The sequence below is a fragment of the Haemaphysalis longicornis genome, unplaced genomic scaffold (genome assembly GCF_048455015.1).
Source record: "Haemaphysalis longicornis isolate Haplotype H1 unplaced genomic scaffold, Haemaphysalis longicornis Haplotype H1 scaffold_12, whole genome shotgun sequence".
Classification (NCBI taxonomy): Eukaryota; Metazoa; Arthropoda; class Arachnida; order Ixodida; family Ixodidae; genus Haemaphysalis; species Haemaphysalis longicornis.
In genome coordinates, this window is record NW_027526225.1 from 79,610,236 (window position 1) to 79,637,588 (window position 27,353).

At 47.9% G+C, this 27,353-nt stretch overlaps 1 protein-coding gene across 4 annotated transcripts in view; it reads right to left on the reverse strand.

Moving 5' to 3' along the window:
• Positions 1 to 27,353, reverse strand: part of LOC144162845 (multiple PDZ domain protein-like) — a 283,629-nt gene that overhangs the window by 218,174 nt on the left and 38,102 nt on the right. For 3 of the 4 annotated variants that reach the window (XM_077693545.1, XM_077693543.1, XM_077693544.1), the window contains exons 6-9: positions 10,513 to 10,682; positions 2,672 to 2,907; positions 1,670 to 1,972; positions 665 to 776 (exon numbers count right to left, since the gene is read on the reverse strand). In XM_077693545.1, the coding sequence (XP_077549671.1) occupies positions 665 to 776; positions 1,670 to 1,972; positions 2,672 to 2,907; positions 10,513 to 10,682 (821 nt within the window). Of the gene's footprint in view, positions 1 to 664; positions 777 to 1,669; positions 1,973 to 2,671; positions 2,908 to 10,512; positions 10,683 to 13,503; positions 15,290 to 27,353 lie in introns of those variants that run through there. The other variant, XM_077693546.1, reaches the window with a different exon arrangement.

A 27,353-nucleotide genomic window follows, 5' to 3' on the forward strand; every position in this document is an offset into this window, starting at 1 on the left:
CCAAAAATACGCTCGGCTACTGTATTTGATTTTTCCAATAGTCGAGTGGATTTTCCGAATGTGCCCGGCCCTGCGAAAGCGAGAGATGCCGGCGCCCGCTAGCGCACTGCTGCTACACCGTCTGCTTGGCAAGTTTCATTCTAATCGCGCTTTTGACGAGCGTGCCTTGCAGAGGCCGTAATTGTTACCCCGCTGCACAGAAAAATTCACGATTGCGTCGATAAGATCTTGTCATTGTGCTGTCGCCGTCAAGTCCACAGCGCACAAAACTACTAAAAACAATCAGCCTGTAAGTTTAGGAGACTCAGCTCTTGGTCCAACCCATCCATAGCTCTTACTTCAACGCACAAAAGCCATTCAATCGTGGCTTCTGTGGCCCTAGGGAACTTCCGCAGTTCTAGGGAACTTGCTTCAGTCCGACACTGAAGTGGCTTACAAACTTACCCGTGTCCTCCGCAGCATTCTTAGTGAGTCAAGTTTAAATGCAAAGAGGCAAAAAGACATAACAGGCTATGCCCAAAAATAAAAGGGAGGGAAGGAGATTTGGACTTGCTCAACTTGCCTTTCAGACCTTTCAGACTATTCGACCACACCCTGTGATTTCGCAAGGGTCAAATCAAAACAAGCTCCCGATGTGGTGATGTGCCCCACCTCTGCCACATACCTTGTGTTCCTTTCTCGCATACATAGCCCGCAATGGTGATTCCCAGGCCCTGTTGGTCCTTGACCAGCTCCACTTCAAAGGTCTCGGTTTCGGGGAGGTCGTCCAGCACGATCTGGTTCACAAAGGAGAGGAGGGGGTTGTGAAAAATGCAAAATGTCTGGCCCAATGTCGCTCAAGCCAACTACTTGGATAACACCCACATGTGCAGAGGAATCACTCGGCTTGTCTTATACAGACACTACAGAATCCAACCATTAGGTTGGCAAATTCAACTACTCGCGAAACTAAACATCTACCTTCTTTCTTTCCAGCTAAGAAAACCTAATTCTCTCATTATAGTGCCAAGCAAAAATACCTAACAAAAATACTTAAAAATACCATTGACAGGGCTTCAGTACCCTATTGTTAATCATCCTTCATTCATGTCTTCTCGAGGACAACCCTTCTACAGCTCCCTCAGGAGTACCGCAAGGTTCAGTACTGGCTCCCGTACTTTTCTATTGTTGGGACTACTTTATCCAGCCTTGTCAATTTGCAGGGGCACACCTCTTGTCACAGTCACCTCTTCCTCAAAAGCTGTGCAATTTTATCCTCAAAACATCTGACACAGCTGGTCTCAAATATAATTTCAATGCTGTTCCCTTTCAGAGCTGACAGCAGTCCATTGTGAATTGGACTGTGGATAACTGTTTTGGGCCCCTATGCTTGCACCTCAAGGCTACAGCTGTATACCACTAGCTGCGCACATTTTCAGCCCTTTTCATCTGATTGACTGATTGATTATAAGGTTTTACACACCGACGCTATACAGGTGATGAGGCAATCCATAGTGGAGGGCTCCAGATTATATTTGACCACTTGGGGATCTTTAACGTGCACCGCAGCCCCTTTCATGTGTACAGGCACACTGTGTAACCCACTGCCCAAGGCCATGCCAACAACCGGTCACTTTTGATTTTCGCCTCCAGCAGGAAAACACAATCTGCAAGCCTCTATCCCACCCACCTCAGAGAGCAGGGTGGGTGAAGAGCCGGAGGCGGCGGCCAGGGCGACGGTGGCCCCGTGCATCTGCAGGCGGCGCTCGAGCTCCTCGGCGTCGGCCAGCAGCCGGGTGGGCAGCACCAGGGGCGGGGGCAGGGATGGGGGCCGGGGCGCCGGCAGCTCCCCGGCCTCCGAGGGACGGGCCACCACCAGCCGCACGCGGGAGCCAGCCTGCCGCAGCACAGAGGCCACCTGCTCCGAGCCCAGGCCCCGCAGGTTCACCTCCCCGATCTGCAGGATGTGGTCACCGCTCTGCAGACGCCCATCCTGTTTAATCGTGGAGGGACGAGGGGGGAGAAGAGAAGAACCACTGTTGATGGCACCTCGCTACAGAAGGGCCCCAAAGAGAAGACACCCAGAGGGAAGAAGAAAAGAGGCGATAGGAGCAACCCTCAAGGTGTGCCGAAGCGAACACCGTGGATTCGGCAACAAACTTCCGTGGAACACATCCTAGCTATAATCGTAGCTCTAATCCAGCCAAACATCCTAGTTTGGCTGGGCATGTTAAGCTGAGCCAAACTGCACTCAAATTTCACCTTGGCAAACTTTGTTTTGAACGTGCCATAAGTGAAAATTAGAAAAACCAATTTTGTCTTCCAAGACCAAACTTCGAACGGTCGAACTTCTGCTACAAACCAGATGGAATGATAATGTTAGTCATACTGCACTCCTTGATTTTTGCACAGTTCACTGGTACCTTGTTCAGATGCACCACTCCAGCAGTTTTTTTTTTTTTTGAGAAAAGCTGTCAAACAATCAAATAGGGAAATCCAAATAAGTTTGAATGTAATCCTTTTACACAAAAACAAATTTTATTTCTACCATCAGAGTGAAAAACTACATGTTTCCCACTTTTCATCATCACAAGTGTAAAAATAAACTTTCTTGGTTTAAGACCAGTGTGCCCCCCTCAAAGCATTTCCAATTCATCTAATCTAGCTATTCACGCAGGTGGAAGCCACGTACCCGGTCGGCGACACCCCCGGGGAGGACGGTCTTGACGACGACGCCCGTGCTGCGGCCGCCGATGATGCCGAAGCCCAGACCCGAGCCGTCGTTGAGCAGCTCGACGGCCTCCACTTCGGCCCACTCGGTGCCCAGCACCATGGCTTCCTCTCGGTCGGCGGCCGCTGGCTTGGCCACAGAAGTCAGGGATCCGGACAGGGAACCCCCCGATGGCAGCAGGGGTGGAGGCGGGGTGCCTGCAAACAGTCCGGCCGATGCAACAAGGCTGAACAGCAAGAAAAACTAAACATCACTTAGCATTGCTCCGAGCAATGCAGTTATAGGTGGCCATGCTGCAGGAACCTTAGAAAGAGGGTGTCCCACAGGACTTCTGCAGTCCTTTAGATCACAGCTGAGACCAACTGAGGCATCACAGCGAGTCAACCTGGTTGAAATCGATTCACCGTGAAACTGAGCTACACAAATCATCATCATCACCACCAGCCTGTCTACGCCCACAGCAGGGCAAAGTCCTCTCCCATAGATCTCCAATTATCCCAGTCCTGTGTTAACTGCGGACAATGTATCCCCACAAACTTCTTCATCTCAGCTGCCCATCTAACCTTCTGCCGCCCCCTGCAACGCTTGCCTTCTCTAGGGATCCACTCTGTTAACAACCAACGCTTATCTTGCCTTCGCATTGCATGCCCTGCCCACGTCCATTTCTTCTTAATTTCTGCTAATATGTCCTTGACACACGTCTGTTCCCTGACCCACTCCGCTCTCTTATTGTCCCTTAACGTTACACCCATCATCTGCCATTCCACTGCTCGCTGAGTCGTCCTCAATTTAAGTTGAACCTTTTTAGTGAGCCTCCAAGTATCTGCCCCGTAGGTGAGTACTGGCAGAGTCCTTCAAAGCTTTACTGGTCACGAAACTGCTCCGTAACTCAATGGGAGAGCTTCATATGCTGCGCTTGGCCGCCGCGCGGTGGCGCCACCCTCTCACTGAGGTCACTCCTCGGGCGGCGTTGCGCTGGCTCGAATGGCAGAGCCGCGGCGAGTTGTGTTTGTTTTGTGTGGGGAAAAAAATGTAACATGTATATCGCGCTCTCGTGATGCGACTTAAGTAATGCAACGACGATGCCGAACATGTGTTGCGTCCCGGGATGTCGTTCCTTGTACAACGATACCACAGAAAATGTTTCCTTTTTCTGTTGACCGAGCGACGGGCAGCTGCTTGAGAATTGGAGGCGCGCCATTCCAAGGCAAGCAACGGGAGATTTCAGCTTCGATTATAAGTGTGCGATAGTGTGTGGCAATGCACTGTGTGTGAGAATGGAAAAAGCAATGTACCATTTTGAGAGCATCGTGGACCTAGAATTGTACAAGGCTCACTTAAAGCCGAATTTCTGCCATACAGTCAGGTTGTAGCGGTGCTTCATTACCTGTTTGCAAACTTGTATTACCTTGCGCTCAGGCTCGCGTGTAAAAAAGCGTTGGGACGTCCTTTTGCTTTTACTTTTCATATTTCCGCGAATTGTCCCTTAGGGTTCGTTTCGTTTGTTTTGTAACCGCGCGTGGCCGATTATGGTCTCTTATCTGGCATTTCAACCGGAGCGCCTGTTTGCTCTGTTTGTCGTACGTCCCGTCGGGCAATATTGATTGATTGATTGTGGGGTTTAACGCGCCGACGCAACGCAGGCGATGAGGCGCGCCGTAGTGGAGGGCTCCGGATTAATTTTGACCACCTGGGGATCTTTATCGTGCGTCGAAATCTCGTACACACGGGCGTTTTTGCTTTTCGTCTCCATCAGAAAAGCGGCCTCCGCGGCCGGGAATCGAACCCGCGACCTCGTGCTCAGCAGCGCGACGCCTTAGCCACTGCGCCACCGCAGCGGGTCCGTCGGTCAATATTGTTGGATATGGAAAGGGTGCCACCTTGCCGCTAACTTGATTTTTTGTTTCTTCGACAATGTTCTCGATCCTATTTCCATGGATCTGAAATTAATAACGTTCCAAGAGTAACTCACTTTATCGACGTTCATCTGTGCACGTCACACTGCGGACTGCTTCTTCGACGTTTGTGTTTCATTCTAGTCTTCTGTAGTGCAGGAGATCGCTAGCTCGCTGCGTTCAGAAAAGCTTTGCTTCGTTCTTGGCTACGTGGGAATATTCTGTTTCCTCCGTGTGCTGCACATCGCAGCGCGAAAAAATAAATTTTTGTACGCTGGACCACGCTCTTTTGTCTCTCTTCGTAACATTGAATTTTTTTGTTGCGTGTGATAAAATCAGTTTTATTGTTCTTTTTTCGCTTCCTGTTTTTGCAAGTATTGCAAAGCGTGGATGCAGAAAGACACATGGTGCATCATATATCTCTTCGTGTTTTGATCCTTCGCGTTTCTGCAGTGTTTTTAGATGTTCTCAAGTATATACCAACTCATCGAAACGACGATACTATTGGGCTATCTCTTTTAGCATTCTGTGCATTCCAGAGCAATCAACGGATTCATTAGGTGTAGTCTAAACGACGTGTACTTGATTTCTTTCAGTTTTTTTATTCTATTATCGATAGGCCCGCAGCAGCCCGTGACTACACAGCTACCGTATATGTGGTAATTACAACTTTGCTTTAAGAAAAGAAGCAATATAGATTTAAAAATTCGTAAACACGACGGTGCAGCGCTTGTGCCAGAGCACACAGAAGCCGTTGCTGTTCGCGGCTGAAGTCTACGGTAATTTACTTCGAAAAATAAAACCCCATTGAAAGCAGGTGATATACACAATGACTGGACTATTCATCGCTAACTACTACGAAAAAAACACACACTTAATCAGCGCGCAGGCACCAAAAGCAGCGAGCGTTTGCACGCCAAGAGCTGGCCAATACGCCGCATGCGCGGTGGCTGGATGACCTTCGTGCGGCGGTGGCGCCTGTAGTGGCGCGCGCAATCCCTATATGAAACGAGCGCTGAAGTTTCGTGACCAGTAAAGCATTGAAGGACTCTGGTACCGGTAAGATGCAGCTGTCACACACTTCTTTCACAAATGGGGACACACAAAAAAAAGCTCTAATAATTGATTTTATTTAATCAGAAACACGGACTTGTTATACTATAAAACTGCTCACAACAAAGAAACGTAAATGAAGGTGGCATTTCCAGCAAAAAATAAAATAGGAGGTGTTTGTTCGAGAGTGAAAAAAAAAATATGAGGGCAAAGATGAAGTAAAGAATGATTCGATTGATTGTAGGGTTGAATGCGCTGACGCAAGGCAGGCAATGAGGCGCGCCGTAGAGGAGGGCTCCGGATTAATTTTGACCACCTGGGGATCTTTAACGTGCGCCGATATCTCGCACAAACACGCGTTTTTGCTTTTCGCCTCCATCAGAAAAGAGGCCGCTGCTGCGGGTGGATGGGCGAATATAGATTTTGAGGTTCGAAGCGAATTCGAAGCGAATAGTGATTTGGTCGAATAATTTCGAATCGAATAGTTCGAATAGTGCACATTGCAAATCACAAAGACAAATGAGCAACTTGTGACCTGACTAATGTACACAATTTTTTCTAATAATTAGAACTCACGTAGGCACAGCATTGTGTAAAACTATTACCAGTTGAACATTTATTGCAAAATCTTACACACAGCTTTCCTTTGCTGTATTCACAAGTTTTCATGAAGAAATGCCTGTTGCACCACATGCTCTAGGTGCAGCAGTTTCCGCTGGCTGCTCATTCACAAGTTTAAAGGGACCCAGAAAAGCCTTCTGTAAAAGTTACAAAAGGCCTGTATTGTCACGTAGCACCAATATAGCGATGCAATGCCGTTGGAATTATTGATCTACATTCAGTATTAGCTGCGCCAGAAGCAATTAAATGCACCTCTCCCCACTTGCCGATCGACTCCTCCTCCCTCTCTGCCTCCTTCAAAGCAGCTAGCTACATTCCTCCGCCTAGGCTCGCGTCAATCACTGCGGACCCGCCTTTGCCTCGGGATCGCGCAGGAAGGAGGAAGAGCAGCCGGAAGCCAATGGCAGTGACGCCGCCGGCGGCCGACCTTGCCGGCGATTGGGCGAATCAGGGGGCGCCTTCGCCGTTGCGTCAGCAGCGATCGCCGTTGCGTCACCCGCGGTCGCCGTTGCGTCAGCCGCGGCCGGCTCGCTGCGGCGTCGCGCTCATCGGTTGAGAAAGGCGATCTTCAAAAATTGTTTACAAATTATCTGTACAACGTATGGGGCTCACACTTGGCTCAAAAATCCCCCGTTATGTGTTCTACCACCTGAATGCATTTGATTGCCACCTTCACAAAGCTTTTCGGGGTCCCTTTAAGCGCCGCCTAGAAACTCGCAGAGTTAAGCGCCGCCTAGAAGCTCCGCTAAAAAAAGAAGTATTGTAGCCACTAGTATCCTCGGCCGTAGCCAAGCAAAGCGCAAGTGGCATGGAGGAAGAAAAATGTTAGGAGGGAGCATGACGTCAGGAGGCCCAGCTTCGGCAAGCCAACCTCCTCTGACGCCGCGGACGCCGCTTTCTCCTCTCCTCGGGCTCCTCCCGCGCAATGCATTATGGAAAATCCACCACGCTCAGGCCCGCGGTAGCATTTAGTGGCTCCGGCTGGCTGCCGGTGGAGATGGAGGCGAGCGCCGTCGCCGAAGGCGCCGTACAAGATTGTTCGCCAGCATTGCGCTCCAAGCTTCGTATCGTGGAAGTACTGCCGCTGTCGCTGTTCAAAGCAAGGCGAGACTTCGATCGCATTCTTACGAAGCACCCTCACGAGCTGCAAGCCGAATTTCACTTCCGACGTTGGATCGCTCGAACGCGCCGCCGTAAACATTCACAAGCATGGAGCGGCCTACAGCTGCGCGGTGTTTGCCAGGTGTGCTGTGACGATTGCGTTTGGCATTCTGCTGAGTTATCGCGCGTAACGAGTGTCGTGTTTGCGGGGAGGTGGTGAAACTAGCTTTGGTTTCGCTCGCGCGCGCTTTTGCATACGTTTGCCTTTCCGGTGCTCCAGCGTGGTGGTACGTTTTTATCTACTTCAGTGCACTGGAAAACAAAGGGTTCAGAACCCTTATGTTGGGTGTGACCACCTCGCGTCGCAAGCAGTACGCCGGCTGTTTGTCCGCTGAGGACCGCTCGATCATGCGATACGTATATGAAAAAAAAAAAAAAAAAAAAAAAAAACGAATGCTAGATTACACCTGGGAGGGACCTTGCTGAATTGTGGACTGACTGCGCCTTGGCAATAAATGGTTAAAGAAAGGGTTGAAATGGTTGATTTTTTCAACTTTGCCTGAGCGGCAAAGTTGAAAAGATCATTTCCACTTCTGCACGCGGCGGCGGCACACAACTCTCCGACTGCGGCGTGAACTTCGACGGGTCGGAAAGCTCAGTAAACAAAGATGTTTTCTGCCTCTCCCGTCCGACCACTTTGCCCGCACGATCAGGCCGCTGCGCGTTTCGGGTTGCAGGCAGAGCTGCGCGCAACGACTCGTCGCCGAAACTCGAATACGCGGACGGCCCGGCAACCAAACGGATAGACGCACGCACGCAGCGTCGGCGAAGGGCCACATGAGGCGCAAAGAACTACCGCTTGCCTGTCACGTGAATAGAACACCTCCCATCAGTCTTTCCTTTTTATTTTTTATGACTAGGCTTCACGATTGTCACGTGACGCTCCCTCCTAAACTTTTCTTTCCTCCATAGCAAGTGGGCCTGGCTGGCCGCCATTTTGAATATGCTCGCTTAGTGCGACCAGAGTCTTTCAATGTTTTGAAGGACTCTGGTGCGACGTACTGAGCGAGCCTATTCAAAATGGCGGCCTGTACAAGTCTGCTGGCTTGGTGCCGCTATGTTCGGAGCGGTGTCGTTTCAGTGCCGCCTTTTTTTTTAACCTAAAGTGTGCTGGTGGCCGAGAGCTTCGTCGAACCTCTAGGTAAGGCAGCAACTCGGCAGTGCCGGCACTGATAATAGAAATGTCCGCGTTGGTGGGTCTTGAGCCAAGCCTGGGGTAACTCTCGGAAAGCATGACCGAAAAGCTTGGCTTTTAGCTGCCTATTCGGGAGCATCGAATAATTCGAAAATATCGAATACCTGCATTCGGATCGAAGCGAATAACGAATAGAGAGCTATTCGATCGAATATTCGACAATACCGAATATTCGCCCATCCCTAGACTGCACAGCAACGCATAAGCACCGGTTCATTGAGTGTCAAAAAAATGTGGCGTATAAAATCCCTATGACGTGCGGTCACATTTACGTTAGACAATCCGGCAGGTGTGTGAATATAAGATTAAGAGAACAGTGTCTAGTTTGAAAGGAAGCGCACGCACACATTTGGTCACACTTTGTAACATGCTTGGGTGAGCAGCCTTCTTTGAACGCACAGCCATCTTGTTCATATGTTACAATCAACCATTAAGAAAGGTTGTTGAAGTGTTCCACATTCCCCGTTCAAAAAAGAATGCGCGAGTAACTCATCCTCAGCATTGTTAGATAAAGATATGTCCTTGCAGTGCTCATTTCTGTGAATTCAGGAGAATTTAGATGGGGTGCTGTGTGCGTCATATATGGTTTCTTGCGTTGTTATGTGCAGTGCTGTAGGTTACTAAATTCCGTGTTTATTATTAAATAAAATCTGTTACAGCATTTGTCCGTGTGCACCTCTTCTTGTCCCAGTTTGTGAAACTCAAAGCTTCCCGATTAGATCAACTGTCGCCCATACTATCTCTCGATACACTTACTAGCTTTGCATACTTCTTGTTTAATTAGAAAGCTTGCCAATATGCATGTGCAATAAAGCTATGAAAGGCTAACATTTCCTTATACACTTACAAAATACTCTGTAGTTTATTTTGAACACGAAATATCGTATCGCCGCAATTTTTTCCAACGACAAAGTTAAAATTAGATTGTCACGCAGCTTCCCTGTCTGGTTTCCATAAAAGTGATGACATATAACAATAAGTCAGTATGAACTGAAAAGGTGGTCAAAAACTTCAGAACAATAGTACGGCAAAATGTATTACACAAGTTACAACGCGTAGACAAAAATAATTGTACATTTGCTCTCTAAAATTTCGCAATGCATAAATATTGATAGTTTAAATTTATAAGCAATTACAATAGTTTGGACACCTGCCCGATTTTAAGCTGATGTACTTGGTTTGTACATTTAGAGTGAAAACCAATGGCGCAACCTGTCATATAGGGATGTTATAGAACTAATGCTGATACAAATGAAAAAAAAAAAAAAAAATCGTACACCTCCCCCCTCCCTTCATCTAACAACGACGATGGCTGAACGCCAAGCTTTTTTGTGAGGGATTCTTTGGTTATCCTCAGGGTTTGGACTTTCTCGCACCCAGTTCGGACTTTTGATCACAGCGGTTTAGACTTTGACCCTTTGCCATCTGATTTCGCACAAAGCTTTGCGTTCAAATATCGTCGTCGTTAGACGGAGGGGTCCACGATTTTTCCAATTTCGCACTCCGTGCACCCCTCTCCAAATCCAAACTGATTTCGACCGCGGAAATCGTTTTTTCTTTTCCTTCACCTACAATCATCATCCTCATCAGAGAAAGTTGGCTTTCCTCCACTGCGTTTTCGACGCGACATACACTATCCATGAGAAATAGAAATCTTCGTTTAAAAAAAAAAACCTTAAACACTTCCTCTCAGTGGCAACACCCTTTGGGTGTTGCATCTAGACAGTGTTCTTGCCTGTTGCAAAAAGGTGTATAAATGCTTTGAACTATGCCAAGTCAGCGGCGGCCCAGCAACACCCCAACGGGCCGTTACTGTGAAAGGGTGTTCTTGTTTGATACAAAAGGTTATGAGCTATGCTGAATCGGTGGGTGCCTACCTTGAGGAGCGGGTGGTGTGGAACTGACAGGTGTTCCCCTCGCGAGGACGAGTTGAACGGTTCCCCTGGCCTGTTGGAGGATACCAATGGCCTGCTGGTGGGAGATGTTGCTGTCCAGGGGCTGACCGTCTATGGCCAGGATCTGGTCCCCTTCCTCCAGGCGTCCATCCCTGCTCCGGGAAAAAGGGCAAGAGGGGGCGGCCCTTAAAGTTCAGGACTCACAGTGTGCTGCGAAATCTCAGCAGGATACTGTTTGCATTGAAGTGACAACCCACAACTCTGTCACTGTCACAAGGGATTCATTTTCCACAACTTGTACTCAACAAAACTCGCAAACGTACCCACGGTGAAACTAAACCAAGAGTTGCAGTATTAAGTGAGCCATTTCGTTGCTTTCTTTAGAAAACCACTCGCTCACACTCAAATTCTGCATGCTGATCTCACCTTGTTGCCAAATCTGCTTTGCACCGAGGTCAGAGCTTCATTTATTTCATTTTTGGAAAAATAGATGGTGCACTTGTTAGTCACTGCAGATAAGATCATGCCCCTGTCACAATCAAAATCATTAGAACAAGGAGTATCGGTGTAAATGACCTAAAAATATGAACCTTTTAAAAAATTAAGCATAGGTCAAATGTACTAAAACAACCATTTCATAACCAAATTATGCATCATCATCATCATCATCATCATCGCCACCACCACCAGCCTATCTACGCCCACTGCAGAACAAAGGCCTCTCCCATAGATCTCCAATTATCCCGGTCCTGTGCCAACTGTGACCAATTTATCCCTGCAAACTTCTTGATCACATCTGCCCATCTAACTTTCTGCCGCCCCCTGCAACGCTTGCCTTCTCTAGGAATCTACTCTGTTACCCTTAACGACCAACGGTTATCTTGCCTTCGCATTACATGCCCTGCCCACGTCCATTTCTTTTTCTTACTTTCTTCTAATACGTCCTTAACACGCATTTGTTCCCTCATCAACTCCGCTCTTTTCTTGTCCCTTAATGTTACGCCTATCATTCATTTCCCGCCGAGTCGTCCTCAATTAAGTTGAACCCTTTTAGTGACCCTCCAAGTTTCTGCCCCGATGGTGAGTACCAGCAAGATGCAGCTTTCACACACTTTCTTCTTCAGGGACAATGGTAGGCTGCCATTCATTATCTGCCCATGAAATTATACAAAGCTGACTCCAAATATAGTTGTTTTCTCTCACTGCTGCATTGGTACAAATGAATACAAAACCAAAGGGTGCCATTTACAGATATAAACTGTTCTACGTGAAGTACCCCACTCAAGAAAAGATCCAGACCACAGCTGGGCGGCAGCCGTTTTTATAAACAGTAATAGTTTTACTTTAGTACACTTTCAGACAGGTAAAAACTGGGACTGCTGTTCCAAGTTATAAATTTCAAAAACACAACAATTCTATCAAGAATTGACACACAAGGCCTCAGCAACTGCCCATTCGCTAATTGAAGAAACCTACAGAAATTCCGAGAATTGTCTACTCATTCGTACGCTGTTTCCTTCCAACTAAGCTTTTTTTTTCTCCAACAAGCAATGTACATTTACACTATTAAAGCGAATTAATGTGTTAACTTCGCCAATTATTCCAATTTTGTGCAAATGCAGGGTGTTACACAGTTCGTGCTTTTCCATAATTTTTTTTATTCAAGTTTTGGTTTATTTTTCTGGGCTTCCTTCCTTATTTTGTTGTGTGGGCACAGTGTATAAAATAGTTTTGTTTTCATTAGCTAGCTGTTGTTTTTTAGTTCAGCTGTATACCTTTGGTTTTTAAAAATTACCTTTGTCTAATTATACCCATTTACACTGTTACCACAATTAAATGTGCCAAATTCTCCAGTAACACATTTTTGTGCGAATGTAGGGAATTACAAGGTCGGCACTGTGGGTACTTCGCAAAGAATGATTACGCATTAAACCAGCACTACGGCCTTCCTTTGCAAGCCTCCTCTAGGTGCTATAGACCCTCCTGTTTGCCAGCACACAAGAGGGCAGCTTCCAGACAGCCTGTCTAATCTTTCCTCTTCACACAACAACAAACACTGCAACAAGAGCAGGTGCTCGAACAAGGGTGAAAGGCCTGTACTCTCAAAAACCTCACCGATAGATATGGTAAGGGCGAGTTTTTCACCCACCACTTCAACAAAGTCACGTCAGCCCCTTTTCCACACTTAATCCTACCTCGTACAAGTTTGACATCTGTATCTGTGCACTTTCAAGGCACTGCTTCAGTCAGTAATAGAAAAATTCCTCAAAAGGTCCATGAAGACAAAATGCAAACTTGCTTTATTTGAAAGAACTAATGGAGTAGGTAACTCACTCAACTCCATTCAGGCCCCAAAGGATGTTTTTAATCCGAAAAAATATACGAAGTATTGAAAAATATTCAAATGTCATGCTACAAAACAAGAGCAGTGAAGTAATAATAATAAAAGAAATACTAAAAACAGGATTATAAGTGTGTTAACTCCACAATAACCTTTGTGGACTATCAGCACGCACCAATGCAATCACAAAATCATGTTTTAATAGTGTCTCTGGACAGTAACCCCCAATTACAAACAGATCCCTGCGACTTCATAACGTCAGGATGAAAAGGTGACTGTCAAGCTGCCACTATTTCATCTGTTTTCCTTATTATACGGCTTATTGTTGGAGGTTTGCATCAGAATTGCCATAATTGTTTTGGAGACAAGGCAGCCTTTTTAAATGACCCAAACATAAACAGCCACAGCCTCTTTAAGAGAGTTGCATTCGCTTTATTTCTGCCGAGAAAAAACAAAGCTATTGAGTAAACACACCTTAATTGTAAGTTTTTATTCCACTTGAAGTCACATAGGAGGCCGTCAGTTTGGCTGCTATGAAATAAAAAACATACGATCTTCAGCATCTTAGCGTAATTTTTTCTCAGATCACCGTAGAAAAAAAAAAATAGCCGAACAAGATTGAAGTCACGTACCTTTTTTTTCAGTACATATATTCTCTCCTGGTCTCCGAGGGTTCTTCACTCGAGTCGCACAAAATCAGAGCCGCGGAATATCACATAAAATAAAACAGAACGAGAGAGAAGGAGGTGCTACAGCGAGGACGACGACATTCCAGAAAACGAAAATAATCGGGCAGCGGCTACACAAAACGACGGCAGCCCTTCGCTTTGTGGAATCAGCGGCAGTTCATCCCGAGTCGAGCTTGGTGCGGGCCCGGGGTTCGGGCCGCACGCAGGGTTCGAATCCCGTCACCATCGTCGCTTCGCGCGCAGTCACGTTGTCACCACCGTCCTCAAAGCCGAAGGGACCGGCGCACCGCACATCGCCAGCTTCGCCGCTGGGAAACGTCCGCATCGCGATAAGGGCGTTCAGCGGGGAAGCACCGCTAAGGATCAACCGAGAATTGAATCTTTGCCGACGAACAAGTTCCTCAGTATTTGTCACCAGGCTGACAGTCACACGGTGAGCATTTAATAATTTGCCGATAACAGAGTCACCGAGAATCACGCAGCCGAGCGAGCTAGAACCGTCTGCGCGCGACGCGAGCTCACGCTGCGGTATCTATCGTCTGCAGCTGTGAACAGACGACACTTTATTCCAGCAGACGACAATATATACTGGCGATTCGCCAAAAAAGATATGTTGGCTTTTCTTGTGCCCGTGTGTTTGGCTATTGGCGATAAGATAAGCAGGCTTGATACGTGAGCAATGTCTGAAAACAGACGGCGTTACAACAGATATGTCTTCGAACACATCGACGTAGACCCAACGGTTCCAAAGATGACGTCGTCTGCGGTCAAGATGTAAAACTGTCTGCAATTGGGCGATATTCCGAACCTGTAGCGTACCTCTTGCGTCGACTTTCAAGAGCGAATATGCAATACGACGGCAGTTTCTTCTGAGACAGTGAGACTGCGCGTTTTAGGTTCGGCAAACCTGCGTACGAAATGAACGGCACACAAACGAAAACTGGCAAAAGATTGGGGTAACTCTAATCCTAAGCGTCTCACACAACGATGGCTCGGTAAATACTCGTCGATACTAGTGGGAAAACGTCCTAAAGCCAGGATGACGATGAACTCCCAGGTATCAGGGCCAGAATCAGAGGTAACGATACGCGAGGCTCGGACCCGAAGCAGCAGACACTTCCACGGCGAAAGACAGCAGGTCGGTCGGGCAGGCGGGAGAAACTGGGGAGAAACGAGGGGACGTAGGTAGCACACCTGACGACCCGCGCACGATCGGAGCGGACGGCACTACGACTACGGCCTCGGCGCCTACTGGCGCGCCGAGCTCCAGCGAACGCCGCCGCCGAAGGAGCAACGATGTTGACGTTCGGCGGCCGCCGCTGTGCCTATTTGCGGGCGCAGGACCGGTGCCGCTTGTGCGTACGCCTCGTCCGCGGCCCCAGACGACCGGCCGCGGAAGATTCATAGCGCGCGGCCGAACTCCACCGCCGCAGGAGAGGAGCTCGGGCGAGTAGAAGGCACGGGCGAGCCAGCTGGCTGACTGGGCGGACCACTTGAAAACGTCGTGGCGCGGGGTGCACCGATAACCCAGCTGTCCCGTCACAGCGACGTTCAGCGCTGGCCGCGTTCGGTGCAGAAAAACGGGGCGAACCGGAGCCTCGATCTTGTGCCTCCTCGTAGAGCCGCGCGCGGACGTGAAACCGGGTAGCGGAGACGGCGGTCGGGCGTTGGCGACCGGCGGGCGGTGTCGAAGGCGCGATCCAACGCTAACCTGATCGACGGCGGCTTAACGAAACACGAAGTAAACGAAAAAACGGGACCCGCCGCCTCTGCACGCCGCCACCGCTTGAGGGCGCGGCGGTCGTTCAAAGTGGGCGGGAGACCGGGATGCCGAGGGAGAAACGGGGAGGAAACGGCATCGAGAGCCGAGAGAGGGAGTTAAACGGGGAGATACTAGGGAACGGGGTAAACGCTGGAAGGTATGCCTGCCTGCGTTCCCAGCAGAGCGCGGGTCGACCGCGTCGGATGTCTCGTCCAATTAGCGGCCCGCGCGTTTCCGATTTGCATTGACCTTAGCAGCGGCGGCCCCGAAGGCTTCCCCTCGCATTCATCGTACACAAGAACGACCGCACTCCCCCCTCCCACCGGCGTTTTATGAGCAGACGAGGCAACAGAAGAGGATTCCAACGCGCTCTGAAGCCCCGCAGGAGAGCTAAACGAGCCACGTAGAAAAATAAATGAACACGGCAGGGGGAATGGTAACGGATGTAAATACAAATAGGAAATCAGCGGCCGCCAACGGAGTGAGAGAGAGCGGTATACGGGCAATAAACAGAAACGGCCCGCCTCGTGACGTCACACCCTAGGCCCAAACACGCTAGAGGGGGAGGGGGGGCTAACGGTGCTTCGATGGTGTTGCTTCGATCCCTCCTCCTCTCCCCATCTCGTTCCTCCTCGCCCCCGACGCCGCCGCGCCATCTGCGGTGCGACGAACGAAGCTCGCGCGGACCATTCAAACGACGTCGAAAAGTGGCTCAAGAAGGCGTAAACGACACAAGACCCACACCATTTTAAGGCCGGTTCGGAGAGATTCATGGTCCGTGCGAGGGCCATTCAATCCGGCTTCCTCACTTTATCCCTACTTCACGGTGTTTCCCCAAATAGCCTCGTCCGTGTGAAACCGAGTCGGATGGCCAGCCGCCCGCGGGCGGGAGACCCAAGGAGGAAGGCAAATCAAATCACGCGAGCGATATCGCTCCCAATTCGGTTAGACGCAGCCGGTCGGAAAGGCCAAGGGAGGATCTCTGTCTCGGCTGCTCTGTTCGCCCTTTTGCGACCTTGCACGCATGCCTGCGCCGAAACCATTTTTGTTTTTCGTTCCCAGCAAGGAGTTATCTGTTGCTACACAAACTCATCGGACATGGGCGAAAACATTGGCGTTTACTGCCGTATCGGAAAGGGCGAAATACGCCGACTTATCTGCAACTTCCCTTTAAAAACAGAAACACCTAAAAAAAAAAATCAGTGCCCTTTCACTCTGAGGGTGACCGGCGAAGCTCGGTTGTTCTCTCTCTCTCTCTCGGCGCAGCCCAGGGAGAGTCCGAAACAAAATGTTTGTAATTTGCGATTGAGCATACCTCCTAGTTATAATCAGTTGAATGAAACTTGCAACGACTAGAGTTTTCTTTAAAGGAGCCATGAAGAGAAAATGCAAGTTGGTTTTATTCGAAAGATTTCGTGTTTTATAGTGCCCCCAGCGCTTGTCCGGATACAAACGGTGCTTTATTCACTGAGAAATTAAACAATTTAGGTTAAAATTTTGATTTTCCCGCTCAATCGTGCGTTTTCGTGGTCCCAAGTGACATCACTGAAACCGACCGCTCTGCAGCCTAGAGTACCTTCATTCACGCATCCGCCGTACAGGGTAGAGACAAGTATACGCTGGCGCTGCCATTTTTGGTTGCTCGCTCGCCGCCGAAGCAAGTCATTGTGTCAAAACCGCGCTAAAATTATCGCCGCAACGCGGTTTACTGAAGAAGTTTGAATCATATTATCTGTTTCGCATTGCTAGGTCTCGTGGGAAACGAAAAGAATAACGCGCTGAGCCCGTTGGCCCAATTGCGGCTGCACGGGACCGTTCGAAGGTTGTCTCCACCCTGTACAGCGGTGTTGGTTTGTTCCCGCGTTTCTTTACGTTCCGTAACCTAGATGGCGCCACCATACCGTGGCAAGCGTTTGGTTTGTTTTTGCCCGCATTTAAACCTGGCTTGTTTTTGTTCTGGGAGAAAATATTCGTTCCCTGAAACAGTGCTCGCTCGACAAATGGGGTCACGTAAGACACCGTTGCTTGCGTCAATCGGCCAGAGTCGTCTGAGACAACCCCAAGCCCCGTAGTGCTGTGCAGCGAAACGAAGCATGCTGTGCGCAGTACGAACAGCAGAACGCATCAGTACTTCTATGTTTACATGTGCTTTCGTAACTTCCACTGTTTGTCCCATCATTCTTATTGCTTTGTAAAGAATGTGCCCTAAATTTAAGCGCAAATCGCTCGTTCGTCTAGTTTGTAAGTTCTACCTAATTTGCGTCTGCTTCTGCCAGCCTCCGCCAATCGCAGAGCTTAGCCCATGTGACGACATAGGTTCTGTTGCGGGAAATGAGCTGGTGGGTCGCATGACCATTCCCGTTTTTCCTAATTATGTAACTTATTTGAGCGAAGTTTACGTTAAAAGTGGTGTCAGTATGATTCTAACGAGACAATCTTTTGAATGAACCAAACTTGTGTTTTCTCTTCATGGCTCCTTTAAGAGGTCAAACACAGGCTGCCCGTCTCCTTCCCGTAGAAGCCTGTATATTGACAGCAGACACGAATTTCACAATATTTATAACTTCACCGTGAACTAATTACGAACAGTAAATGTAACAACGTAACGTTAGAGTCGTCTTAGCAGCCAATTTTAACGTAATTTGTTTCGGGATAGTTTACAGCCGTTTTCTGTAGCCATAATCCGCGATACCTCCGGAAATGTTGCAGCTGACAATGCAGCCTCATCGGCCTACAGCCTCACTGTTCCGCTGCTCCCCATCCCTTTTACAAGAAAGGATGCGGCAACTGTCGCATCTTCGATTGCCTGGAGAACATAGCGGTGCATCTGTACCGACGCGAGACTTCAGTATACGCCTCTGCATCTAACTGACCATAAATGCAGCTTCAAGATGCCTCCTGGGCTCAGCAAGCGTTAGGAAGCTGTACTGCACCGCCCACGTGCGAACGTGGCATGCGCACGGCATTTCCTCTGCAAAATTCAGCTGTGGCGGTATTCTCGTGTTTCGTCCGTTTTGTGTCCGTTTCAAAACTGTCCGCTGTGAGAAAGCCCTTTTTGGCTAAAAGCGAACACCCGGATGTGACGCCATGAAAGCACGGCAAAGCTATGAGACGCGGCTTCTCGGAGCAGACGATTTTTCGTCGGCTTGTTGGTTCGCTGGCGGAACAATAAACACATAAAATAGTTTAAAATAGTTTTAGTCGTTCAAAATGTGTTTACAAGAACTGTTGCGCAAATGTCAACCCAAAGTCCGCCTGCAACTGGAAGTACGCTGAAAACGCCGCCAGGGCCCAAGGCTGCTGGCCGCCGTTTAGGAAGGAGGCCTCCTTACAAACAACTGGACAAAAATAAAGTTGTCTCTCTCTCTCTCTCTCTCTTCAAAACGGACAAACACGAGAATACCGCCCCTGGACTCTTCACCACTCTGTTCAACATGCGATGCAACAGACGATATCGAACATGTCATCTACATATGTCCGAAGTTCACAGTGCCAAGGCGGACTCTCCTAACATCTTTGTGTGTGCCGCACCACGCAGGCACGTAGGCCTTGAACTGAGGGCAGTTTAGGGCCACTGGTCGGACCCACGCCAGGCCGTACGGGCTACTAAACCTCTGTTGGTGTTATTGCGTAACACTGGCTTCTTCCTGTTTTAAATTTATGCTTTTCTTTTAGTACGTTTTCAAATGCCCTCCTTACTCTATGCCCTCCAATGGAGCTTGTAAGGCTTCTATGAATAAAAAAGTGTTGCGATTTTAACTTACCTGCCAAACTCTGTGTGTGGCTTGAAAATTCGTGCGCACCACCTCACTTTTATTTATTTATTTATTTTAGTTCACAGACCCCCATATCTTTATTTCTTCATATGGCGTAGCAAGCTAAGAGAAATGGCTCGGCTAACCTCGCCTCTGCCATTAAATGCTCTCTCTCTCTCTCTCTCTCTCTCTCTCTATCTATCTCTCCAGCTTCGCTGTAAAAAACAAGCGACAAATCGTTTTGGCGTATCACCGGCGAATTGCCCGCAGAAAAGAGCGTCGTTTGCTGGCAGTTCAGACAGAACCAAACCGCCTCTTTTGTTTATTCGTTTGGACTGCACGGGCCACATTACTTGATGATGCATATCGATCTACCACGGTAAACGCACGCCGATATATGCACGTTGGCATCGGGTGGCGGTGCTAAAACTTTATGGCCCCGCTCCTCTCCCAATATACGGGAGGGCCATTTATGGCCGCGACCCCCGTGAAGCATTGAAAACAAAAAGTGAACCTCGCGATGACACCAGTCGTAAAATATCATGCGCTGTCTGAAATTTACAACGGCTCCTCCCAGTTGTGCCTTTATATTTTTGCAGGCCTCTAGGAGAGCAAGAAATTACTTTTTTCCGTAGCGTTGCCGCAGTGGAAAAATAGGCTTCGCAAGCATTGCCAGTCGAGGTTGCTCAAAATTGAAGTGGCCTCGGGCTAAATTTAATATTGAAGTCAGCTGTCGAAGCTACAGTTCACCTCACGAGCTGCGCGCACCACGGTCGTGTGGCCGTCGCGTGTTTCCGTCTCCAAAACGCCGTAACACCAAAACTTCCGGTGACGTCACACAAAAATAAAAAACAAAAAACAAATACGCAGAAGCCGTTTATGCATTAAGTAGTAATAAGGATACTCATAAAAAGTAAAAATATTGCTGCATGTGTAAGCATTTGCATCGAAACGTTTCACGCATTAACGAAAGTGGGGCGGATGCGCCACGAGCGCCTACTAGTGGTAGCAGCAGTTATAAAAAAAATAATAATAATATAATAATAATAAACAGCGGGCGAGCGCGATCATCGTACAGGAGGCGATGGCGCGCTGCTTGTGTTTACATTCTCGAGTGACAATGGTTGTGATGGTTGTGATCGCATTGTTGTTCAGCAGTATGCCAAGCTTTTCACATGGACCATTTCAGTGCGGTTGCTTGCCCCGAGGCCCGTCGCCGAACCTGTAATTATCAATGTAATTATTAAGGGTATTTACTAATTAACAGTGAGCGGTAGCGGTATGGTAAAAATGCACACAGACTGCCTTCTATGCGAGTTGTGAGCCGGGAAACCTGCTTGGCGTTCCGAGTAGACGGAACGATATATAAGCAAGGGCTTTCTCGAAATCCCCGTCACCTTATCTTCGCTTGATAAAGAGCGCATCCTGCACCTGTAGTAACTATTTTTAGTCAAGTTCACGAACAAAAACACAGCCTCGGAAAAAGTTGTAGTTCTGTGTATTTTATTTCTGAAATGCAAGGGCGGAAAGTACATTGCACGATTTCTTTCTCAGCCAGCTAACAAACGGTGATATAATCGCTGAGTTGGGACCATTTTTGCAAGGGCCGAAATTTCTATTTCCCCAGAACGCGTATGTGTCAAAATTGGAAGGTTAGCAGCAAAAGCAGATAAAGAGAGCGTTAAAATTAAACTGCACCTGTTGACTGTCATTTGCGAACGGTTTTGTTTATTGACCGTACCATCTAACAGTGGTTCAGAGACCAGACGTCACTTTGTTGGTACAGTGTAGGGTACGGGGCATCTCATAGCACCATTCCCTAGTAGGCTGCATTGCAGGTGCTTAAAATATAAATTATAGCCTACATCTGAGAATGTAATTCCCAGAATGTAATTCCCAAAGTGTCACCGAAATCATGCAGGTGCCACTGACAAAGCTTTTTTCACTTATTCTCTACAACTCCAATGCCGCTATCTACCACCAGCTCAGCTCCAATTTCTAAAATTTCAGTAATTGGCGACAGTGCCAGTGTTTCAGTAAACTACTTATGTACTTTATTGCCGCTTTCCAGTTTTTGCTACAATTGGCGTAGACTTTTTGTCCCATTAATTGCAATTTTTGAGGTGAAGATGTGTGCTAGCAGTCCCTTTTTCTTATATTGATTTTATCAATCGTGTGGGGACACAAACCAAAAAAAAAATTGCACTTTCTAGCCACCTAATTGCATAGAGGTGATTCCTGTACAAGCTGGGTCAACTTTTCAAGTGTAGTCACACGCCAGGAGCATCTTCTAGTGGTAACAAGGGCCGAGCACCAGGCTTGTACCTATTTTCTCAATAGGTGCCCGGCACCACCAAGGCACACGAATGCACATGGTGACTTCCACAGCAACGTTGCACACTCTACTCAGTAACCGCCTGTGGTAGGACATGCCGCCAGACTCTTCCTCCCTTCGGCAATGCGGTGTTGTAGAAGGCCGGGGCCCCACCAGATTGACAAAGGTCGGAAGCCCCTCGCAAGGGTAAAGGCAGCTTTCCAGGCGTGAGTTATCCTTTCAAAAGTCCGCACTCGACCAGGGACACCTGTACCCATTAAAGAAACCAGTGGGTGCCCGGCGGTGCGCAGATTCGAACCCAGTACTTCCCCCATATGAGGCAAGTGCAGTACCTCTGAGCCATCGCTGATGAGGCATAGCCACATTCCGTTTCTGCAGTGCACTGCAGAAAAGTTGTGTCCATGTAATCCAGGAACACACTGACCGCCAGACTCATAGGCTTTTCTGCAGAGGGTTTTCTGACACCAGTGCTTAAGGCAGTTGCAGACTGCCTCTGTATTAAGTTTAAAAGGCAAAACGAAAATGCACAATCCCCATGAAAACAAGGTGAAAGTGATGCTGTATCTTCATAAGCCGTCGCACAACATAAAGAAAATTATTTCATGGCGCAGTGTTCGAGTAGTGTTTTCCGCACCATGAAAGCTGTCCAGGCTGTGCACGCAAAGGTGATGGTGGAGGTGTGGGTCCTATACAAAAATTACATTGTTGTGTTCATGAGAAGCACCAACTTCACAGTCTCAAGCCCTGGCATGTTCTCTTACCGCGGCTTCATGGCTGTAAACAAGAGGTGTGCTTGAGAAGCAGCGGCTTTACAGCCCGAGGGCCTCACATGAATCCATTCCAGCGTACTACATAAGTCTGCAATTCTTGCCGTAGCCTTCTAGTCAGAAGCAACAGCCCACCTCTGCAAAGGAGCAACATTAGCACCTCGAAGGACTGACATCAAACCATTGCAACCTGCTGGGCAACCGGTTCCTATTCTTACTGCAGCTGTACAGCCAGAATATTCTTGAAATGCAGGAACATGAAGTGCTAAGGTCCTGAACTATTCTGATATGCCGCATCATTTTCTATTCTTACAGCAGCTGCATAATCAGATGCAACTGTGCATGCTTGAAAATCAGTGACACATCACTCTAAAGCCCCTCCAACTCGTCATAGTTGCTAGAACAATAATAACTTCCAAGTGTATGGAAGAGGTGTTGAATCTAAACAAACTAAATATTTATGGGAAGTCTCTGAAAAAATTGTCCCACTTGGTAGAATAATGGCTCTATCGTTGTAAGGGGACGCTGGACACCTGACTGTTTGCCAATACACTTTGTAAACTCCTTTGGAAAAATTTATACTCTACTGTTAAACTGCACAAGCACCAAAATGTAATCATGAAACTCCAGCCATCACTATGAAGCACATTTTTATTGCTCACGAAGGTCATTTTACAAACTCTGAAGAAAAATAAAGGAAAGATAAACTGCTGGGTTCATTTCTCAGAAATGCACTGCACAATTCCAAAATAACTTTAATAGCTGACGACACTTCAGACAGAATCCAACACTGCCAACAAAATAACGGCAATTTGAGATCAGTACACCCTTAGTCGGCCCCTTTGATGCCACTTTCATTAGCAAAGGGAACAACGAACCAGCAGCGTAGCAGGCATAATGAAACACTGCGTGTAAGTGGATTTTTAAAATCAATTTATCAAAAACATGTGAAGTAATGCCGCGGGGCCACACTTTCAGCTTTCTGCAATGACGGGGTCCAAATCCAGCAATGTCTTTGGTTCCTTTTTCATAACTTGTAAAGAATACTACTGTAGTGTCCTATGTAGTGGCGCTGTCATCCCGTACTCCAGAAACACAGCCGCGTGTGGAAATTGCGGCGCACAAAAGTGACAACTGTCAACCTCCGTAGCCCGCGGTTGAACCTGCTTCACGTGTGGCCGCCTCGAGGTCACTTTCAACAGTACTGTCGAAGTTTGCGTCGCGGGTGTGGAAGAGTCGCCGAAATTGTTCCAGAGGAAGACGCTGAGAGTGTCATGAACATTCTTACTGTTCACACTGATAATTAAGCGTACGGGTGTCTACTTTGATGTCGGGTTTCAACCTGTTTCTCTGGCATCACCCCGGCACATCATAAAATTTTTAGTGGACACGGTCAGCTGTATCGATAATGGGAGAACAAAGCTTTCAAAACCTGTTCAGAGACCAAGCTGAGCTGAAGAAATCGCAACTAACATTACTGGATTTTTCACATCGACAAATTCCTGTGCGTGGACAGTTCCCTGCCCTTACTGTGCACAAATCGGAAACAGCTGTAGTGACTTTCCACATTACCCAAGTGGAACATCACTTCTGGGTATTGATGCAGTACAAGCTTTTGGCCTCCAGATTGTGGGCACAGAATTACACTGCCTTACTGTGGCCAAACATTGACACAAACCAAGTAAAACATTGACACAAGGCCCCAAAATGCTACGCCCCGAAATGCATCCACAGCACTCAAACAAGTTGTCACCGCCCACCACGAAACCACGCGAGTCTGAAGAAATAGTGTCTCTGGTGACGTCTGTACGTCAAGATGAACTGAGACAAGCGACAGTGGAGGATAACACTCTACGAGAAGTTTCCCGTTACGTGCAGACATCGTGGCCACCCCGCAAGAATCAGGCACCTAAGCTGACTCCATACTATGAAGTCCAAAAGGAGTTGACAGCAGTTGATGGCATGCCCTTCCGTACTAAGCGCATCGCAGTTCCTGTCAAGCTCACAGCAAGTTTTGTCCAGCTGGCTCACAAATCCCACCCTCGTATCGTGAAAACCAAACAATGCCTACAAGAGAAGTATGATGGCCAGGGTTCGGCAAACATGATGAAACAGCTATCTGCAGTTCTGTTTGTCAGCATGCGGAAAAAAGTGCCAAGATCTCACCCACACCACTTCAGCCAAATCCTCTTCCTGACAAACCTTGGGACAAGATAGCTATTGACGTTGTTGCTCCTTTTCAGCGTGCACCTGGAGACTACCGATTTGCCATTTAAGTAGTTGATTATTTTTCAAAATGGCCAGAAGTGGCTTTTTGCACTGACGCTACCACTCACACGGTGACGAAGTTGCTTCTAGCACTCTTCATACGTGAGGGTTACCCTACTGAAATAGTGTCTGTTCATGGTCGACTTCACATCAAGGGAATTTGAGTCCTTCCTTGAAGACCGTGGAATCAACCACATCTTTTCTGCCGTGTACAACCCACAGGCAAGTGGTCTCGTTGAGATTTGATCGTATACTGAAGTCATACATTCAACTGGCTCTGCTCGAGCAGCGTCCAGTGAAGGAAACTGTGACTGAGTACTTGGGAGTATACAGAGCCACCCCTCGCAGCACCACCGGTCTCTCCCCGGCCGTTCTTCTACATGGCCGACACATGAGAACTTCTTTGGACGTCATTGGTCAGCTGACAGCTGACTTCAGCACAAATCCTTCACGGGAGATGAGCCCGCTAGGAAAAAGAGTCCCAGAGTGTGAACGAAAAAGTAAGGCATACGCTGAGCAACAGCGAGCTGCAAGAGTCCCCAAGTTCCAAGTTGGCACCTACATACGAGTGAAGAAACCAGTTCCTGGGCCAGTTCCTGGCTCCAAGTTATGGACCACTATTAAAAATCCTCAAAAAAATTGGCCGCTGGTCCTTCTATCTGGAAGACGGTCTAACTTGGAATGCTTCACAGCTATCAGCAGTACCAAAAGAGGCATCACCAGGGCAAGAAACTAAGGACAACTCTTGCACGTACAACATGCCCCTGTTGACGGACTACCAAAGTACAGCTGCACCATCGAAGACTTGGATCACTGCACCTGGGGGTCCGCCACAAAAACAATCTGCGAGTTCATCCGCAGATCAACTTGAGTCTTCATGCGCTGTACCATCACATGTGCCACCGAGCCCACCACAGGCGCAAGGTTCGCAGCCACAAAGTCTGGCTCCAGGCTCTGGCACTGAGGAGTGCAGTGTACCGGTAGAGGGAAATGGACTCAATGCCAGGGCCACCACCTGACCGGCCCAGGAGAAATCGCAGACCTCCAGTGCACTTCCAAGATTACGTGCAGTGATTCGACAGCTGTCAGGGCTCATACAGACAGTGACTGTATTGGTGATTTCTGCACACAAACAGTGACCGTATTGGTGATTTGTGCAGACAGGACTGTCTAGTCTAATGATTGTTTGTTCCCCGGGAGGGAAAGATGTAGTGGCTCGCAGAAGCACCAGGTGCCACCATATTATCCGTAGATGCCAACATGTGGCACCACCTCTGTAATATGCGTACACACACACACACACACACACACACACACACACACACACACACACACGCACGCACGCACGCACACACACACACGATGTGCAGTGCAGTGCATCTGTACAGCCGACATAACTACTTATGCTTACGAACAACCATAGTCCATAGCAGTCATGAAACACTCTATATAACGCCAGCGCATTTGATTACCTGAACAATATTCGCGCTCGTTCATAGTGCTTTGTTTGTAAGATACGCAGTCTCAGACGATTGTGTACAGGATAAAAACGCATCGTTGCTCCGATTGTACTACCGCCCAGAGCAACCTGCGAAACCACTCCGTAAAGGATACCTTCCGTTGTCATTAGAGTGAACTAGAATGTGAGTTGTAACACCAGCTACGTAGGCCTCACGTTTAACGTCGGGTGAGCCCATGTTCACAGCCAGAAAAAGAACCCTTGTAGCTTGTCACCACTGCTGTCGTAGAACAAAGCCACTCAAATTCCATCAGGGAGATTTTACACAGACACACATCACACCAGCAACAAATAAAGCCAGGACGTTCTCGGCAGGAGATAGGTGACGACGCTACGAGTAAAAACAGCCCACCACGACTTCCTCACGCACAAATGACGACTTGGCAAGACACACACGGCGCAGACGACTTTAGAGCCTTATGATGCACTACATTCGTACAGTTCCTACACAAACTTCGTGGGACGAATCGCACATCAGAAAACGCCATTGTTTCTTTTTTTTTTTTTTTTTACGGGTGCTTTCTACCACTAGTGCCACTAGTAGGCGCTCGTGGCGCATCCGCCCCACTTTTGTTAATGCGTGAAACGTTTCGATGCAAATGCTTACACGCGCAGCAATATTTTTACTTTTTATGAGTATCCTTATTACTACTTAATGCATAAACGGCTTCTGCGTATTTGTTTTTTGTTTTTTATTTTTGTGTGACGTCACCGAAAGCCACTCAAATTCCATCAGGGAGATTTTACACAGACACACATCACACCAGCAACAAATAAAGCCAGGACGTTCTCGGCAGGAGATAGGTGACGACGCTACGAGTAAAAACAGCCCACCACGACTTCCTCACGCACAAATGACGACTTGGCAAGACACACACGGCGCAGACGACTTTAGAGCCTTATGATGCACTGCATTCGTACAGTTCCTACACAAACTTCGTGGGACGAATCGCACATCAGAAAACGCCATTGTTTCTTTTTTTTTTTTTTTTTTTTTTTACGGGTGCTTTCTACCACTAGTGCCACTAGTAGGCGCTCGTGGCGCATCCGCCCCACTTTCGTTAATGCGTGAAACGTTTCGATGCAAATGCTTACACGCGCAGCAATATTTTTACTTTTTATGAGTATCCTTATTACTACTTAATGCATAAACGGCTTCTGCGTATTTGTTTTTTGTTTTTTATTTTTGTGTGACGTCACCGGAAGTTTTGGTGTTACGGCGTTTTGGAGACGGAAACACGCGTGGCCGTCACTATAAGGGTTGCCGGTAAAATAGAAGGCTATGTCGACGGTGGACGTGAATGTTGGCACAGTGAACATTAAATGAAGTAAATCGTGTGTCTTAGTGCATCACTAGTACCACTGGCTTTTCCCTTCAAGTCGTCAT